General features: G+C 41.1%; 1 protein-coding gene, 1 long non-coding RNA gene and 1 other non-coding gene across 4 annotated transcripts in view; 1 reads left to right on the forward strand and 2 right to left on the reverse strand.

Annotated features, from left to right (window-relative positions):
• Positions 1 to 1,419: 1,419 nt before the first annotated feature.
• Positions 1,420 to 4,140, reverse strand: hs3st1 (heparan sulfate (glucosamine) 3-O-sulfotransferase 1). The gene is made up of 2 exons (XM_020083103.2): positions 3,898 to 4,140; positions 1,420 to 3,039 (listed from the first exon to the last, which is right to left on the reverse strand). Exon 2 carries the CDS (start codon positions 2,898 to 2,900, stop codon positions 1,983 to 1,985), a length of 918 nt encoding a protein of 305 aa, XP_019938662.1. The 5' UTR covers positions 2,901 to 3,039; positions 3,898 to 4,140; the 3' UTR covers positions 1,420 to 1,982.
• Positions 4,141 to 4,844: 704 nt separating this feature from the next.
• On the reverse strand, positions 4,845 to 4,936 carry trnai-uau (transfer RNA isoleucine (anticodon UAU)). Its single transcript is given in 2 exon segments — positions 4,845 to 4,880; positions 4,899 to 4,936. It is a non-coding gene; the product is annotated as a tRNA-Ile (tRNA).
• An 8,238-nt stretch (positions 4,937 to 13,174) lies between these two features.
• Positions 13,175 to 19,661, forward strand: part of LOC138411420 (uncharacterized) — a 138,463-nt gene continuing 131,976 nt past the window's right edge. Inside the window, exon 1 of one of the 2 annotated variants that reach the window (XR_011244052.1) lies at positions 13,175 to 13,610. This is a non-coding gene — a long non-coding RNA (uncharacterized lncRNA). The remainder of the gene's footprint in view (positions 13,611 to 19,661) is intronic. The other variant, XR_011244053.1, reaches the window with a different exon arrangement.

A 19,661-nucleotide genomic window follows, 5' to 3' on the forward strand; every position in this document is an offset into this window, starting at 1 on the left:
TATTTTTTCCCATCGCTTGCACTGACTGGAAATTAACAGGAGGTGAATCAGGAAAAAACTTCTAAAATAGATTTCCATAGAGGATGGGACATGTGCCAAAAAAGAACGTAGTAGATTTCGGTGCAGATCTGGACAAAGGTTTGCCACTAAAACATTTGCATTTGTGTGACCTGGCTCTGATTGTAAGAGATGTGTGTCGAGGAAAAAGGAGAAGAAGAAGAAAAAGAAACAACATGACAAATAGCCCCAAGATAGTACAGTTTTTTATAAGCGATCAATCAGCAGGATATGGAAATACTAAAGTGAAGAGCAAATACCTCAGAACTGTACTTAAGTACAGTAAATATACAGAGTTATTTCAGGCCACAAGAGATACATTTATATCCTGGTCGAACTGGTTTATAAGGAAACTGCATCAATCCTTCTTCAACCCAGAGAAAGCTGACATTGACATTCTTGAAATTGAGGAAATGTCTGTGTGCTTGTGCGTCCCTCCAGATGTCACTGCTCTTTAAGCATCCTCTGCAGACCTGACACCTTCCAGACGACGCTGAGAGCAGAACACACCACAAACCAGCAACCACCTCATACCGCATCTTCACATCCTGTTTTTCCCCAACACATGCAGCCAAACCTGTTCCACCGACAGCTGTTGATAGTCAACACTACCATTTAAAACACTGTAGGTAGATGAGGGAATAATTCTCCTGCTCTCTGAGGGCATAATAATAATAAAAGAGCTGGATAAGGAGAAAGACATTTTTTGCTTTGGTTTGCATTTCAGGGGCATTGAGGTTGTGATCCTGGCTGCTCAGTCTCAGTAAGCCCCTGAGTAAATCTAGGCCACATTCAAATATGAAACGCTACTGTGTTTTTTTTTTTAGCTTAATGTCTTTGAGACGGAGCTGCTGATGTTTTCAAAGCAGCAATAAGATTTGAATAAATAATCCCTTTCCTCTCTGAAAAAAAAAAACAGAGTAAGAAGATCGAACCCTTAGGCATAAACAACTTAACAACTTTTGGGGAGGGGGGTTAGATTGTGCTCGAATCTGAGTTCCCTTATCTGCCCAATTCTCTTACACTAATCATATTTCATGACAGTAAATTCAATGTGTAAAGACGTTAATGCAACTGATCATGATTGGTCGTCTCATCAGACTGCAACCTGCAAAGTTTTGCTTTTGTGCAGCTGCTTGCCAAATTCACCACAGCTTAAGATTGATGATAGAGCTGCACTTAAGTTTTATGAGCATGTGACAGATAGCACGTACACAACTGTACAACCCCACCCCCCATCTATTAATGTGAATGCGATGAGGAGTGTTATGAAATAATCCACAACAGAAGGTGCAGCCTCGACACCGACACATGCTTGTACCTGTCATCGCCTGAGACAAACTGAAACAACATCAGACCAGCTAAAAATAAAATACATCTTTATTATGATATTAATTCTTCACTTTAGAAAACGATTTATTTACAGTACATCGTAATGATCGGGCAAAACATATCAGTTTTATATGACTGAGTCTTACATAAAGAAACATTTTGAAAGGGACATATTCAGTGATGTGTCTGAGGAAATCATATCAGCAAGCTCCTTTTGATCTTTAAATGCTAGTTAGACGTTATTAAAGTCATGTTATACGAAGGGAAATGAAAAGGTATGACAATATTAAACTGCCTGTTATCTTTATGCAACACATTAACTGGCACTGTCTAAAGTCTGAGCGTCACCGGCTTCGAACAGACGAGCTGAGGAGTCGTGAGCATCTCCGACAGAGAGTCAGAAAGAAAACAATCAGTAACAGTTTGCCCTGATATTTGGCTCCATCATCGTCCTGTAACAAATGCACTTTTACAAAAATAGATTTAGTTTGATTCACACTAGCTTCGTCCCATCGTCTACGCTGTTAGGGGGGAGAACAGGACAGGTTGAGGAGATTATCCCAGAGCGACTCTATGCCAAACTATTCAAGCGCTCATTTCCAGTCGAATGTCCGACCCACCAGCTCAAAGAACTTCTTGTTGGGTTCGTGAAAGAACTGGTAGAGTTTCTGCAGGATGACAGGCGTCACGTGAGGGTGAGCTCTGCCTTTAGAGTCGTGTAAACACCTCTCTCGTCCGTGGTCCCTCAAACAGTAGAATCCCTTTGTTTTGTTGAAATAAAAATTGGAAGCGTTTATCTGCGACTCCAGCTTAAGGAATCGTTCCACCTTTTTCATCTCGGGAAAGGGGTCCCTGATCAACTCGTCCCCGTCCACCACGTGAATGCTCTGCAGTGGGAAGTACTGCAGCCAGTTCTGCATGTGCACATAGTACAGGCTGCGATTCAGAGCCTTGTATCCCAGATTGATCTCGCCATCCTTCACCAGCACGGACTCGATGGGCTGGTAGCGCTTGTGCTTCTGCAGGCGGTTGTAAAAGACCTGGGTGTAGTCCGAGAGCACGCGCTCCGTGGGGTCTCTGAGGATGAGCAGCAGCTTGATGTCAGGGTTCATCTGATGGATGCGTTTGGGGACTTTGCTGGAGGTGAAGTAGGCCGGCGTCTTCTCCACCGTCAGCTGGTCGGGGAGGGCATAGGGCATCTGGCTCAGATACCAAGGCAAGCCCTTCTGGAAGTGGCTCTCCCAGTCAAAGAAGTGCACCTCGTTCTGAGCCGCCGCCACCGCGCTGTGCAGGCTGAGCATCTCGATTAGTGCCCGCGTCCCCCCCTTCCTCACCCCAATGATTATAATCTGAGGAAGCTGCTGGATGGTGCCGTTTGGGTGGGCGGTGGTCCCGTTGTCGGCGGGCGATGAGGTGGGAGGTGAGGGTGGGCCCCGGTCAACCATCGGCCTTGAGGGGATGGGGGGAGACTGCATTGCAAAGAGCAGCAGCCCGAGGAGCATGGCTGCCATGAGGGAGGTCCTGACCCTGGAGGATTTCAGCCTGGCGAGAGCAACAAAACTGTATCCCACATTGAAAGAGCAGCTGCCTGAGGACAATGGTCTAAGTGAAAAGCAACAGAGCGGCCTCTTCTCTGCCGACAGAGAGTGACTGCAAGAGAAGAAAAACAGCAGAGATGATAGAGGGATACCTGATGAGAACTTCTGGAGATGCACAATCTGGTCAACAATTCAAAGACTCCAAGTTTTATGATTCAAAGGCCAAAAATTAAAAAAAGAAACATTTGTGAATCATTTATGAGATGAATAAACTTTAAACTCCACCAGGAAAGTTAGGAAACAAACCACCTTATTCCATCTCAAACTGGAATAAGGTCTTTTCAATACAATGTCTGCTTTTATTTCATATTTCTAAAGTTAAATGTTTCAATAAGTCATTGCTTTGTTTATGTGTGTGTGTACTTGGAGGGGTGTTTTTTTTAAAGGAGCACTGTGTTACATTTTGTTTGTTTTACAAGTGGCATATAAATCAGGTCTGATTTATTGGTTTGTTAATTGATTAATCAACCAACTAATCAGTCAACCAACCAATCAATCGAATGATTAATGCGGCATGATATATCCTTTTAATTCATGGCATACAAAAACAGAAAAACTAGACAAGGTTGGTGTTTTTGTATTTAAAATGTAGAAACACTGAACCAGAACTACTGGTTTATTTCTAAAGGTACAATTAAATGTCCTGCGGTGCTATAATCATCTGCATTAATAAAACATGCCCATAAGAGAAAAAACACTGGAGCTTGTATTTATTTATTAGCTGCAGGAAACCGAGAGGCAAGTGTCGTTAACTGCAAATGAAAAGGCTGAAACAAAAAAAAGAGCAGCTCGTGTTTACACCTGCTGTTTTATTTGATATTGTGCGTATTTGTTTTAGAAGAAGCGTCTGTGCGCACACTTCGCTCCGTGCGCTCGCACCGAGGAATCCACGACGCGCCGGATCTCTTACCTTTTCTTTTCCTTCAACTATCCACTGAGTGAAGATTTAATCCCGTGCAGCTTCAGTGTCTCTGCTCTCAGCTCCGATATGTCCCCAGCAGCAGCAGGTGTAAGATCCAGTGTCGGCACCGTCTCCCTGAGTGCGCACAAGACAACAACCTCACCACAGCTCGTCCAGCGCACCACTCCACCGGTGCGCCTCCTCTCCGCTGTGCTCCACAGACACACACTCCTCCTGGCTTTTGACTGTCAGCTGTTGGGGTGGAAGCCCCCGCCCACATTACGCCTGCAGGACCACTCCTCCTCCTCCTCCTCCTGCTCCTCTAATGAGTCACAGTGTTGTAAACGTTGAGGTATTCGACAGAGATAAAGCTGCTGTTGTGTGTGAGAGCAGCTGATCCAAGTGTGAGGCTCCGTGACCACACGAGTAGAAATGTGGTGACGATAAAGCAGAGAACGAGACAACACTGAGATTGTTGTGATATTTTTTTGACAAAAAACTAAGGTGGCCCTGAAGTTCAAAACACAAGGTAAAGCACAACACACAACAATGAACCACATAACAACAGAAGGTGAGAAAACAAGGACAACACACAAAGCACAGGTTAAAGTTCACAACACAACAAAGAGCAGAAGGTGAGAAAACAACAACAAAAGTAAAATGACAAAAGGCAAGTTTGTGCAAATGAGAAAACATCAGGACAGGTAAGTCACATGGCTCGTCTCTGATTGGACACTGACAGCAAGTGTCTTATTTGTGACTGTTGTTTATTATTTGACATTGAGATTTGTGGTCAGTCGTCATGTTTTCTTATTTGCTGTTGTGTTTCATTTAAATCGTCTGTATTCTTAGAGAGCTGACCACTTGAAAGACTTTACAAAACAGGTCAGTTATTCTCAATCATGAAGACATGTGAGGAAATCTATCATGCATTGATTAGCTTAAACTAAACCTCATGCTCCAGGTGAGGGTCGAACTCACAACCTCGGCATTACTCGCAGGTCACTGTCTATAAGTACCACGCGCTAACCGATTGCGCCACTGGAGCACACATAAACTGCAGGATTCATTATGATGCACGACGGATGCAAAAATGAGGAACAGCAAAGGCCTGACACTGGTATTAATGTGCTGTTAACAAAAACATGTGATCTCTGCAGCAGATTCGATTCGTTGCTGTTGTGAACGCATCTGAGCGGAGAACCTCCAGCTGTGTTGTGCATGTGTGAAAGGAAACATCAGGAGAAAGTCTGAAAAACAGCGTGAGAAAACCCCCAGAATATATTCAGACCAAGAGATCAAGAGTTAAACATGTCTGGTTTGCTCTATATACAAATTAGTTGCCAGAGAGCATTGGCCTTCTCTGGATTTGGATTTAAAAAGTCTATTCATGTGAGCCTCCAGGAGTTCCTCTCACTGCTTTCAGGGGAAATCAATGAAAGAGACAGACCAGTTATTCATTCCTGACATTCTTCTTCCTCCTTTGTCCGCAGTGCATCTGTGGGAAGTCGCCGGCGAGTCCAAGTTGCACAGTCTCACCACCTGTTGAGCTTCTTCTTTTTTGGAGACCTTCACATCTTTCTCCTCACAATGCAGCAACAGTGGCTCCTAGTATATGTCTGTACCGACGTCGAATGGCAGCAGTCCTGTAGTATTTCACAATTTCCCCTGAGTCACCCTGGCATGTACAGTCACTGTGAGAAAGTTTGGAGTTGATGAGTGAGTATGTGGCAAGTCATCATCACTCATGTCAGATACCTCGCCAGTTTGTGTTGCTCGTGCCCCGCAGCGATGAGAAACATTCGGATTTATGATGCAGACAAAAAATCTATACGTTGAAGTAAATCCTCTCGATTTCAACAAATTTTAAATCAAATCTTTGCCGGCTGTAATTGGTTGGCGGAGCAGAGTGTGGCCGGGCTGATATTACACATAAACCATGGACGGCTTAAGGGCTTTTCAACTGAATATGGATGAATCTGATTTTATCCTTGTTTGCGAAATTTTCTGCTGCGTTGGTTGTTTAACCGAAGGCCGTTACGGACATTAAAGCAACGCCCTACATACACCAGAGGGCTGCGAGCAGGGGGTCTGGTGCCACAGCGAAAGGTCAACCCCACTTTTTAAAAAGATCCTTTCCTCTGCAGCGATATGCAAACACATGTGCTTTATTTATTCAGTGTACAAATTATAAATGCTGATATGGCAAAGACTTTCCCCACATTGATTTTTCAATGCAGTTCAGTAATCCTCAGATTCTGCCCTCGCTTCTCCCGCAGAAGTGTGAATTCAGCAAAGTCGTCTGATCGTGTGATATAATCCTGCTCTAAGATCATCAGAGGCGCCCGCGCACGTTAACCTGACAATGGTACATTCAGAGACCTTAAATACACTCTGTGGGAAATCAGCAAGCTGCAGTTGAACAGATGAAATAAACAGAAGTACTGGGATATTTTACTTAAGCAAATCTAACCTTACTATTTTAATACTCACAGTATTACACGGTGACAGTTTAATTTGAGTAAAAGTACAACAAGCATTAGCACTCAAAATGTACTTTAATTAAAAAATATTCATATGTAACAGAATGGAACAATCAATAAATCAATTATTATTATTATAATTACCAAAAAATGGCAACAACATTTTCTTAAAGAATAAAAAAATGAATAGCTGACAGAATGAAACCCTTATCTTTATTTTTAAATTATGTAAAGTGGCCTTGGGTATCTTGAGACTTATAGACAAATTAAGCATTGCATTTCACCCAGACCAATCACTTCCACTTCTGATGTAACTCAAACTAATCTTACAGCGTGGCCGCACAATCAACAGGCTTGACAACACGAGCTTGTGCCAACAGTAAGAACACGTTTTATCAGGCTCTGGCAGACTGAGCAGATTCCACATGGTTAACTGACTGTTATTAGTAAATATGTGATATGTGACAGGGCTCTGATTTCAATCTCATGAAAATACCGCAAGGCCTGAAAATATGTGGGGATTTTGAATCTAGATTAATTCGTATTTCACACAGCAATGGTGCTATTGTCAAGATTCTTTAAACAGCTGTATTCTCCAGAAGTGGAAGCTTTCTCCATTTAACACAGAACTGTCATCAAATATAATCTGAATGTTTTGCATTACAACACATTGTTATACAGAAACAATAACTCTGCATGGAAGAGTTTGTGCATTTCTCTTTAGTAAAGTATCTGATGATCTTTTTCATGGATGCAGTGACTGTGCCTGCAGGCTCTGTGACTGTTGTAACAGTTTTACTCCATATTATTGGTTTTCAGATAAATATCCCACAAACCATTTTTCCTATTACTGTTTTTCATGCAACACTCATCTACACCCTCAGGCTACAACTGTTAATATTGTATGGCTTTTATTCTCCAAATGAAGATTCCCAATCGTGAGTCAAGAACGAGAACGTCTTGCAAAGCTTGTTCAGTTATTTTTTTCTTTGTTTTATTCATGAAGTGGAAATGTATTTAATCACGGTTCTTTGTCATTTTGAAAACACCTGAGGAGGAACAACAGTTATTTCTGCACTCGACAGCTATTATTTTCTCTGAGCCAATTCTGCAGTTAATTATATGCACTGTGAATCATCAGCCGCCACAACAGCCACCCGTGGCCCTCTGCGGGTCATCCAGCTCGTTCTGTACCTTCAGCTATATAATGAAACGGTGCTTTGCTCCCGTGGGTTCACTGTGTGGATCACTGATGCAATCATGTAAGGATTTAAAAAAATATTATATTTGAGTTTGCATGTCAAGAGATTTATTGAGTTGATCATGTAAATCATGTAAATACAGTCAAAAGCATAGTAAAGGATGAGAAGTTGACCTGGAGTGGACGTTGTTATGTCTAATTAATATTACTAATGTCCAATTTAAGAACCAACACGGATAAGAAGTCATACAACTATTATGAACTTGAATGACTCTCAGTAAAGTGTACAGCTCTGCCAAGGATGCAAGCACCATCACCACAGGACAAACAGCCCATTCAAAAAACGCTCCTGATGCATCCCCTCAAATAAATTGAATCCGCTCCGAACATTAATGGTTTCGTCCTTGGACCCACACTCCACTATTCCACAGTTTCAATTCTTTCTTTATTTTTTCAGTAGTAGTTTTCAGAAATCCTGCAAACAAACAGACAAACAGTATTGAGAACACAACCTCCTCGGCAGATGTAATGACACCAACCATGTCAACAGATGCATCTCCATATTATCTATATTAACTATTTATATACGCTGATGGACGATCATTTAATGAGGCTGAAAGCACCTGCACAAGCTATTAAGTGGGACTGTTTTGTCAAGTGCATTAATAATTGTATTGATTGTCAACACCGGAGCTAAATACATGTACCTGAGTGAGCTGTTGAGAAGCAGAAATGAGCCGTGACTTCACCTGAAGTCGACCATCATAGCAGCTGCAACAGAAGACTGATGCTTTTGTCCTTCACAGACACATCAACATAAACCCCCTATGCTACATGAAGTGTTTGCTGGACATGCTCAGGGGTCATTAATACTTGTTTACTTCAGACTCAAACAGAAAAAGAGCATCTGGAGAGCTGGTGACGAACTGAAATGACTCAGCTCTCAAGTAATCGTTCACATATTTATATTGCGTGGTGAGCGTTGGAGTTTCTGAAGAAGTTCTCTCTCTTTTCTTGGTTCTGTATTTCTCGAAGCTTGTGGGCTGTCAACCAAAATGATTAAAAAGCCTGCCTCTTTATTTACCTGTCAATTCTGTCATCCACTCTCAGACATCCCTTTGTCCCATGTAGCTGTTTTCATGACCCCCAGAGGATGTCCAGAGAGTTGGAAGACCGATCGTGTCTCAGTGTCAAGAAACAAGAGAGCAGCAAGTCCTATGTTTGGCTGATGCACTTTACATTCACTGATCATGTTCAGGACTAAAGTTCACAATTAGAATGTAAGCTTGTGTTTGATATGAACAACTGCAAATGAGGCGAGAAGCAGACGTGATTCACACGTATATTTTGGATGAGAATTTAATCAGGTTTCCAGATCACCTGACAGGAGTAAGAATTTTAGCCAAACTAATTCAGTGAGTTATAAGAGAGAGAGTAATTAAGGTCACATAATCGCTTTTCAGGAAGCTGCCAAACCAGGTGCATGCAAACTGATGAAACAAACACGGTGACTAATATCTGACAAATACACTTCCCCATTCACCAATGCTCATCTAAACGGACAAAACAGCAAGAGTAAGCACCTTTTGTTCTGTGTGATGAATTTCTGGTTCTGCGGTCATGATGCATCAGCTCATGCATCATGGTGCGTAAAACCCTGGCTTTAGTAAGGTGAGGCGAGAGAAGGGGGAGGAGGAAGTTTGGGCTTGATCGTCATGCCCGGGCATGCTCTCTGTGACGTTCAGTCATGGGAAAGTTGTGTTACATGGGAAACAGAAGGGTTTTCATAATGACTCATTTGGGTTTCCACATTGGAACACATGTGGGTGACTGCAGGGTGCAGCCAACATGCAACGAACATTTCCAGAAACCAAATGTTTTACTAAAGAAACAACAAATTTCCATGACAGAACAAATAAAAAGAGCTGTTTGTATAGACCCCTAGACTGTGTATATAGATGGACAAAATGACAGCTCCACGAAAGCCAAAGCCAAAGCATCTTGATTGCCACTTGGTAGCTGGCTGCAGAAAAGGTCATAAACTCCACCTTCTCCATGTTAGTGGATGTGACATGAACTATAAAACAGTCAAATTACACTTTACTCAAAGATTTATTCTGTCATTTTATATTCTGTTCTTATCACATATTTAACTGATCATTTTTCTGATATATCGTCATAATTGACAGCTAAGATTGATAATTGGTGTAGCCTATATATCATCTCCACATGCACAAGGTGGCGGCGTCTGTGACATTTATGGTGGGGTGATTGTGGCTCAGGGGGAAGAGCGGGTTATCCTCTAACTGTGATTTCTGGACAGTAGGAGGATGTGGAGATGTGTCGTCCATCTTTATTTGCAACATATGAACATGATCGCAGTTTTCCACGTCACTCCACCTCTTCACTGGACTTGTTTTTACAGGATGTGATGTCTCATGCAAAGATCAAAACAGGTTCGTCTTCTCTCATGTTGCCTTTGTTTATCTGTTTCATTATTCTGTCTCCACTGGCAATTAAACAAATAGCTCATGAGTTGAACAAATAAGCCTGATATGTGTGTTGACATTGATGCACAAAGGCTGAGAGATGGTGTTTGTTCTGCGACAGTATCACAATCATTACCAGTCGGGAGCTAAAGTTCTGCGAGTGCTGCATTTTCTGCAGGTTTACAGTCGTGGAAGGAAGATGAGGGATTACTATTTATAACGGAGTGAAGGTAAGAGGAATCTGTCTGTATCGGTAATTACTGCAGAATTTGGAGCCTGTGCCAGGTGCAAATCCTTGGAAATGGCCTTCATTATGGGGGAAGCTTGCAGACTGTGGCTAAGAAGTAGGGATAATGACAGTGTGGGATTAACCCCGCTTCCAACTCTCTTCACTCCTCTTCCTCCGAGCCCTCCCTCCGCAACCGTCACCCGCCAACCCCTTCCCTCCTCATCCCTCCCTCCTCAAAAGAGGCCCTTCTTTCAGACAATGCAAAAGCTTGCCGAAGGGGGTTTTGATCATCCTGTGATGCGGCGCTATGTGGCAGGCCTCAGACACAGATATTTAGTTTCCCACTCAAAGAATCTGAACTCAGGAGATTAGTGGGAAAACATCTGACACAGCTGCAGTTGAAATATTTTACTACATTGCAACAAACTGTTACCTTTATCTCCACCTCAGGAAGGAGCCTGGATGCCTGCATGTGTTTACGTGTGAATGTAAGCGGTGTTTGTTTGTGTGGCTTTTTTATTCTTCCCTCTAAAGTTTTTCATCCTCTTTCATTTTTCTGCTTATGCTTCCACCCCTCCTCTGAAAGACAGGCCAAGGTTTACTAAGAGGTCTGAATCCGCTGCCTTTTTCCATTTAAAAGTGAGTTTTCAAGCATATGAAAAGAGGGATTAGTGCCTGTTTGGTGCGAAAAATGTTTTTGGAAACTCCACTTGAGTGCACTTTAAAACTCTCCCCAAACACGACAAAAGAAATTCAAGTGGCGGGTCTCTTGGAGGCAGTGAAAGCATTTTGTATCTCAGGTTTATTGAACCTGTTATGTGTTCCTTAAAAATAGAAAATGTTCTGTCGCAATTAAAGTTGTCAATCTGAAATATGGAAAACAAAATGTAGGGAACAGACATTCATGCATGGGTTGAAGAGTTTGAAGACATCTGGAAATGTGTTTACAGATGTTTCAGGTTCAGTATAAATACCTGAAAACATGAACTGACCCGTCAGGTTGAAAGGCGGTTGGTTGTAAAACGTGTTTTTATAATGTCAGCACCATATGATTACGGCTACTCTCTGAAAAACTATGTCAACAACATATAAGAGCTCTTCAGTCTGTTCAGACGCCTTTAAAATTCACATGGCTCCACGTAGAACACACTGATTTGTGTATGTGACGGATCGAGAGAAAAGCCACTGTGTTTAATGAAACTGTAACTTCTGTTCAGTGAGGTAAGTGGATCTGGTTCAGGTGTCATCAGGTGTCATCTCTGGCGTGACACATGAAAAACAAAAATATATAAAAGTCACCAATTCAGAAAAGATAGAAACTCAAAAGAGAGAACATAGATTTAATAGAATAAATGAAGATATCATGCACGACACTCTCAGGTTAACAAAGTAAACATCTGCTGGATACAGCTGTTATTATTGTAAAGTATAACTGCAAGTCACCGTCCCAGACATCACAGAGAAGACTCCTCTGCTGTCAGACCTCCAGTTTCACGGTGGTGTGAGGCTTCTTAGAAATAATCACCTGCATCAGTTGTCCCTCCCTCAGTCACCTCATTGACATCTCACACTTTCTCACTGTGCAACACAACTTTATTGATCTCCATCAGTCTCCACACACAAACAAATCATCTTCACCTCTGAACAGGAACACGGAGGTCACTCAAGGACATGTGAAATAACAATAGGTCTTAGTGATAAAAGCACAGGGGATATAAAATAAAGGTTTCACAAATCTTAGCACAAAAACTCAACAAACTATTTTTGAGAAAAAACACTTTAACTATAGATGAAATCTGTTCTATGAATTGTAATTTATGTGATCACATATCTCAAATAGAAAAGAAACGAGTGTAAATAACAAGCAGTTATTATAGTCACACTGTAATAAATGTGGGAATTACAGTTTTTTACTAAGTGAATATTTTTGGTTTTTTGTCTGATGATGAACAAACTGTTATGAAAATGTGATGCAGTTAAAAAGGTGAATTCTGCTGCCAAAGCAGAGAGAAAAAAGAACGGTTATTTCTTTCTGATGAGGTCAATCTGACTGAAATGTTCATTTATAATCATGGAAAATATTTAACAGTGTTTTATATTTTTCTTTCCTCAAAAAAATACATCAGAGGTTTTAGTTTTTATCTCCAATAATTGTCACAGAGTCTTCTCGTGTTATTCTGAGCTGCAGTGTTAGAATAAGAATAAAAACATCAACAATGTCCCTGTCGGGAATCAAAGGATCTTTGTTCAGCTAAAATGAAGCTGCAATCATTATGTGTTTATTCAGCGATAAACTCTAAACCCTCTGTTTGTTAAAATCTCTGTTTTAAAACCAGAGTGGACTCAAAGAAAGTCTCAATCTAACTGATCTTTAAAAATATCCCCTGCTCTTTTTTGTTTGTCACTTTACTGTTAACTCATCTCGCTATCTCAGGGACCAGGGTGAAAACTAAAGGCACAGAGCCTTCGTCATCCAGGCCCTGAAACTCTGGAGTGACTTGCCAAAAGAAATTTGGATTAGGAAGATGTCAAAAGAGGTCATCAGCCAAAAGTAATTGCTGTTGAGTTGAAACTAAATTGTATGTATATATAAACTGGTAAAACGTATTATGCTGACAATCTAGAGGACATGAGGTAAACAGAAGATTTCATCAAATATAATATATAATCTGTTCCTAAATCATGTTTATTAAAGTCCAGCCTCCAAATAAAAACAAGGACATTAGACGCAGGTGATGCACATCAGAGACAACAATAGCCTTTATTTCAGTATGCCTGAAAACTGCAATGACCAGAAATGAGATAATTCAGTAACATTTAAATGTGACAAAAACATTATTTTACAATGGTCAGGGTCATAAAGTGAAGTGTGTGTGAGATGTGATGAATATGTCACATTATAAACTGGGCTTTACAGCTTTAAGAAGCTGACTGAGCACTATTTGGCAGAGACCACTTTCTGGCAGGACAGCTGTGTCTGAACCTGCTCTGTGTGTTAGCATTGGTTAGCATGGTGAGTTAACCTGGTGAGACTTAACCAGCTTAAATTCAGATTGAAACCTGAAGTTACCTCGTTAACCACGTGTGCCGCTACGTCACAGGGAGCCCAGGTGCAGCCAATTAGCATCCGCAGCTCATGCTCACCTGCTGACGTCACCTCCTGTTGATTCTGGACGTGGAGGAATTTACCGCGTTTTTCTTCAGATTGTTACGTCACCGTCCTGCTGCAGAATCCTCATGAAACCACAGAGACTGTTGATGTGAAGCAAACATCCCAGAAACATCCCAGAAGCATCAGCTTCACCCTCAACAAGTCAGAGGTAAGAGGCTGCTGCTGCTTTCACTGTGTGATGCTGCTCATCTTCTCCTGGATGTTAGCTAGTCGTGCTAGCCATGCTAGCCGTGCTAGTCATGCTAGTCGTGCTAGTCGTGCTAGTCATGCTAGTCCTGCTAGTCATGCTAGTCATGCTAGTCATGCTCTATGTGTTTTATATGTTTAGTCATGTTCTATGTGTTTTATATGTTTAGTCATGTTCTATGTGTTTTATATGTTTAGTCATGTTCTATGTGCTCGTGTTGTATGTTCTCATGTTCTATGTGCTCGTGTTGTATGCTCTCATGTTCTATGTGCTTGTGTTGTATGCTCTCATGTTCTATGTGCTTGTGTTGTGTGCTCTCATGTTGTATGCTCTCATGTTGTATGTTCTCATGTTCTATGTGCTCGTGTTGTATGTTCTCATGTTCTGTGTGCTCGTGTTTTATGCTCTCATGTTCTATGTGCTTGTGTTGTGTGCTCTCATGTTGTATGCTCTCATGTTGTATGTTCTCATGTTGTATGTTCTCATGTTGTATGTTCTCATGTACTTTGTGCTCTTGGTGTATGTTCTCATGTTCTTTGTGCTCCTCAGTTTCTGAACTCTGCTTATTGTTTTGCTTTGGTTTTACTCTGGATTCATTTCTGTGTCTGTGGCTCATTTATTTTGTTGCTCTGTGCTTTGTTCTGCTGCTACAACCTCATGCGTACATTCATGTTCTAATGGTCATCTGATATATATCGAGGCCTCTCAACATATCTCAGCAAAGATTTATTGCCTGGCCATTATAAATTAGAAAGCATACAGCTCTGGAAAAACAAGATCACTTCAAGATTATTAGTAACTGTGGCTTTACTTAAAAAATGTTTGTGCTGTAATGAACCGAACATTATTGTTCTATTGACATTATTTCTTCATAATTACAAATCCAACAGACACTGGAATGAAACAGCTGCCACACATGTAAAGGTGCAGATGTAGGACATGTCTGGATTGGTTGCTTATTTTTTCCAAAGTGAAGTTATCTGCTGTATTGTGCCTTTGCCTGCTGCAGTGGGTTTTTGTGTTCAGATGAGTCGCCTGAGTCTATGTTGAATGATTCATTTGTCATTGTTGAATTTCAGTACTTCTCTCTGTTCACCCACTCACCCATCCACTGTTTCCTTTTTACAAATAATGAACGATAATGAAACAAATAGAGTAATTTCTCATCCGTCACAGTTGACAAGTGATGTCTGATCTGTGTCGATCATGAGCACAACTCTAACATTCACACAGTAAAAGGAGCAGCTCAGTGGGCTTGTAGTTGATGTAGTTTGTCAGAAACAATCCAAAAGTCCAGAGGCTGGTTCAAGTCTCAATATTTTCGACACTACATCTCTAAGTTGGAAAAATTGCACTTCAGACTATAGATTTGTGTGTTAAAATAAGGTTGTGATATGATGTATGTTGTAAAAAGCTGTTTCTGTGCAGAAGAGCCACTCTGCAGATTGTGCAAAGATTAATTACAGCCTTGGATTGTCAAACATCTGTTAAATGGCATTTTGATTGAAAACCAAAAAAGGATTCTGTTAACAGCTGAAGGTGAAGCTGCTTTGAATAATTTAAATGTTAAACACGTGTCGCAATTTGAAGTGATTGGATGTACGAAGGGGCAGTTTCTGAAATATTCTTCATAAATTAGTCAGCCCACCTTGCATTGAAACAGTGGGTCAAGTGGCAGAGAGGGAAAAGGAGGAGGAATATTTAATAAAGTGTGGATGATGTGTAAAAAGACTCACAAAGGACGAGCAGTTCTGCTTGTTTTAAAGAGCCTTACTCTACTCCTTGATGCGACAGGACAGGAATCGTGTGTCAAATTGGCCAAATCTTCCAGCAAATAGCGTGGCCGCGGAGGGCAGCTGTTAGGAGTCCAGAGAGGCCACTTTCAAAGGCCAGCTGTCATAGAGAGGTTTGCTGAGAAGAGAGAAAATCAATGGCCATAATTGCTCAATAACAGTCAGACAATGGAGGTGTGGGGAAAGTGGACATGGGTCACAGCAGACTTGTGTTCGGTCAGTGTATCAGTGCAGTTTGCATTTTCTTTCTTCTTTACCAGTATCTGCCACCTCTCCATGAAATGATGCTTCAAATCTGTCTCATATGTGCCTGTATGAATGCTGAAACTGGTTTTGTTTCTTGCAGACACTTCTTTTCATACTAGCCTTGCGCTTCTGATGTAAAGCTGCAAAATTACCAGTTAATCTGCAGCCACAGTTCAATTTTGATCGAATACCATTTTTCTGCTTGATATTTTGGCCAGTGCCATCTTTGTCTTTTGAAACCAAAAATAGTCATATTTGGATGAGTGGGGGGTGAACCTGACCGAGAGCTTGAGGACACCTGCGGTTTGTACCCATTGGGAATTGGATGGTAATTTAGAAAATTAACATCATGATGGATTGAAGACTTGAAGCTAGAGATTAGGACCATAAATTCCATGGACAATGTTTACTGATGTTATAAAACAAATGAGAGGAAGCGTTATTTTTTCATAAACCTCTATAGAAACTGACTTTACAGGATTCAGGCACTTCCGCATTGGCGTCACTTTGTGGACCGGGAGCCTACATTCTTTTTTAGGCTATGAGCTTTATAAATGTGAGGATTTGATATTTTCTTTGTCAAAGAAATGTTTAGAAATCTGAAGAAATGACCTTGAGCTGTGAACATTTTCTGACATTGTATACACAGAAGGAACATTTTGAAAATAATTCCTCAGTTGCAGATGTAAAGAAGAACTGTACATTTTTCCTCTCTCTTACTCAGTTGCTTGTAGCCAGTCTGAACCCGGTGGAACAATTAAAACAAGCAAACCGTTTTAGATGCATCTGACGGTTTTGAGATGTCTCGTTTTAAAAAGAAACAAACTGAACGTGCTTTCCTTTTTTCATTGCGTCCAAAGTTACTTTTACTTTGTTTCCACAGCTTGTGCTAATTTTTCACAGCCGTCTGTGCCACCAGTCACACTGATTTACTTAGGAGCCAGAAGAACTGGTATCCTAGCAACAGAGGCAGATATCCGTACTTTGTTTGTTCTGTCACACAATGCATGTGTGTTTATTATGGTGTTCGAGAGTGCGTATGCATTTCGACTGTGTGTGTGTGTGTGTGTGTGTGTGTGTGTGTGTGTGTGTGTGTGTGTGTGTGTGTGTGTGTGTGTGTGTGTGTGTGTGTGTGTGTTGTGTGTGTTGTGTGGTATGTGTTTGAGCTTCTCTATAGAAACTTGCTGTTCAAATGCAAGTCGACACCTCACTCCTGCCTGTAATGGCTCTGGATTTATCGGCATTTGGGAGAAAGCTGTTTACATTGTGCCCTCTACTGTTACCAATGGCCATGATAATGGTGTCAGACAAGGCTTAGCAAGCCCATTCCTCTGTCTCACCTCACTTGATGATGTTTACACACTGAGTTTAAAATGTGCTCTGCGGTGCTTGCATGCCAATTCTGGTTCCAGTCCAACCTGCCCTCAGTGAGGTCTGGAAGGACGACTGCTGACCCTTTAGAGAAAATCTCAACATTCCCAGTGCAGACCATTTAAATCCAGAGAGCAAGAATAGCAAAATCTAATTTCCAATAACAACTGGATCTAATAAAGTGTTGAGGAATAGATGGAGGGAGTCCAACGGTCCCTCTGAGGATGCAGTGTGCTTCTCATTGGGACTAATTGAATTACCTATGGAACCTCTTCAGATATCTCAGAACTGCCCTCGTTCTGGAACATGATTAAGATGTGTAGTGCTAATGTTAGACATCATAGGAGATTCTACAAACAGATGCAGCTTAGGGTTTTTTCTAAAGGATGTTGATTTAAACTTTAAGAGAGCAAAACACTTCAGATATAATTCCTCAGAAGAGATTCTGCGCAACCATCAGTGTTGCAAAACTGGCTTCTTTGAAGATTGATAATCGCTGTCCGTGGTTCCTCAACATAAGCATGAGTCACTCACTTCATACAAGACATTGAACATGATTAAACTGCAGTGAAACTATGATAAACAAACTTGAGGCAAATATTTTTTTCCCCCAACTGCAGACAAAGAAACATCTGCAACAAGCATCTGTCGACCATGTGACCATATGATTGAATTTAGCCACCATTCCTCAGCTAGTTGTGACACAGTCATGACCACAGGAAGAAAACAACAACAGAACTGAAACCACAAGAAAACAGAAAGAACAATTGTTCTCCAAATACCTTAATCCACCTCTTTTTACAACTCTGTCAGGAAAAGACAGAAGTAGTTTGACATTGTTGTTGAGCAGTATAGGGACAAGGTGAGATGTGATGGGTGTGACTGGGCTGTTGTAGTCAGAGCTAACCGACCATGAGAAGCTGCATCATGTATACTGATATTATGCAGAATTCTTCCTTTTGCCAAGGACGATAACAACAATATGGATATTTTCATGATCCACCAGCGAAAAGATGCTGCAGGATTTCTCCTGGATTTTTTGATGGTCAGACCAACACACAGCAAACAAACAAAGCAATGACATAAAACACTAAGTTCAAGATCCTTTATGTTATAAAGAGAAGTGTCAAGAAATTGGATACTTATGAAACTGTGAGGGGAGAAATTAGACAGTTGAGGTTATTAATGGAAAACAACAGGTATTTCTTTGTGGCATAACCATAAGCTTACAAAAACAGTGAAAACCATAGAAATTATACTACAATAAGAGGTGATGTCTAAAAACTGACAAACTACAGCTGAAGATTCTGTGCACCGATGTTTCTCACTTGGTGAAATAATCATCCCCTGTAACTGAGTAATAATGACTTTAATGAGGGATCAGCAGCCGTCACAACTGGTGTTCCTTCTTTAAAAGAAGATTTTTCAGATAAAGACATTAACGCAGCTGGGAAACTGCTGGCCAATCATGTGTCTCTATCTTCAGCGACTCCAACTCCCCGTCCTCACCACCGAGTTTGTCCTCATAATTGAAACTGTGTGAAGAAATGTGATGTGTGATAAGGTTAATCTTCACTGTGATTAAGATCCTATAATCTCACAGATACAGGGGATCACGTGTTTGATGCCTGAGATAACAGGCTGTGTGCAGATTGAAGGTTTTCTAGAAACAGCCACACATAAACACAGTTACAAACATTCATGGTTAGCTCACTTAAAATGTAGCAGGGCACACCTAGTAGGATTGCTAACATCTGTTCTTGTTAAATTGCAAAGAAGTTTTATTGATCTGGTGCTGGGGCCACATTCCTTTGCAATTTACTGCTGCAGGAGGAAAAAGCAGAGGGTGTGTGCTTTTAAAGAGGATCACTAGTTCAGGTAGTTAATGCCCATGGTCTCTTTTTTTCTCTTTAAATCTACCAGGAGGGGTATGTGGAGGGAATCCAAATGAAATCGGACTTCTCTGTAGTCCACTCAGCAAGGACTGTGAGCTTTGTGTGATTTAAGGCGGATTTTGCGAAGGGCAAATTGGCTGCAGATGGGTAGGGGGGGTCCGCAGCTTCATAACCTCACAGCTTATATGTATAGATTATGTGAGGTAAGAATGTTATAAATTACGCATGGGAGCTTTCTCTAACTCTGACCTGACAACCCCAACCAGGCTGGTGTAATGGGACAGCCTGGAGCTCCGATGGTTTCAATTAAGGAATGTGGGTCTGGTGATGTCATTCTTCAACTTCAGGGTTCACACCTGATTTCTAACCAGAACCAGTGCCTTCGAAACGGCTGCTCAGCTTGTCTGTGTCTGTTGACTTAATGAGAATAACATCCTGATAAGGATCACAGTGAGGAAGAAGGAGGTATCGTTCATTATTCAATTTAAACTGGATTCACATTTGACCAATCATGTCAATAATAATTATTGTTCAACAAAATCAAGTCAAAAACTAACTTTAAGTGTGTATATATATAGATATATAAACATCTATATATATATATATAAACTCAGGTAGTTTGGGAAGTGAGCCAGACAACCCATGTTCCAAGTGTGAACTGGGCGTTGACCAAATATCATCGCTTCTGCACAGTTGGGGTGTGTTCG

This window comes from Paralichthys olivaceus, chromosome 9, assembly GCF_024713975.1.
Source record: "Paralichthys olivaceus isolate ysfri-2021 chromosome 9, ASM2471397v2, whole genome shotgun sequence".
NCBI classification, from domain to species: Eukaryota; Metazoa; Chordata; class Actinopteri; order Pleuronectiformes; family Paralichthyidae; genus Paralichthys; species Paralichthys olivaceus.

Excerpts from the sequence above, each read along its gene's own strand:
- hs3st1 (XM_020083103.2), bottom strand. The coding sequence starts at position 2,900 with ATGGCAGCCATGCTCCTCGGGCTGCTGCTCTTTGCAATGCAGTCTCCC.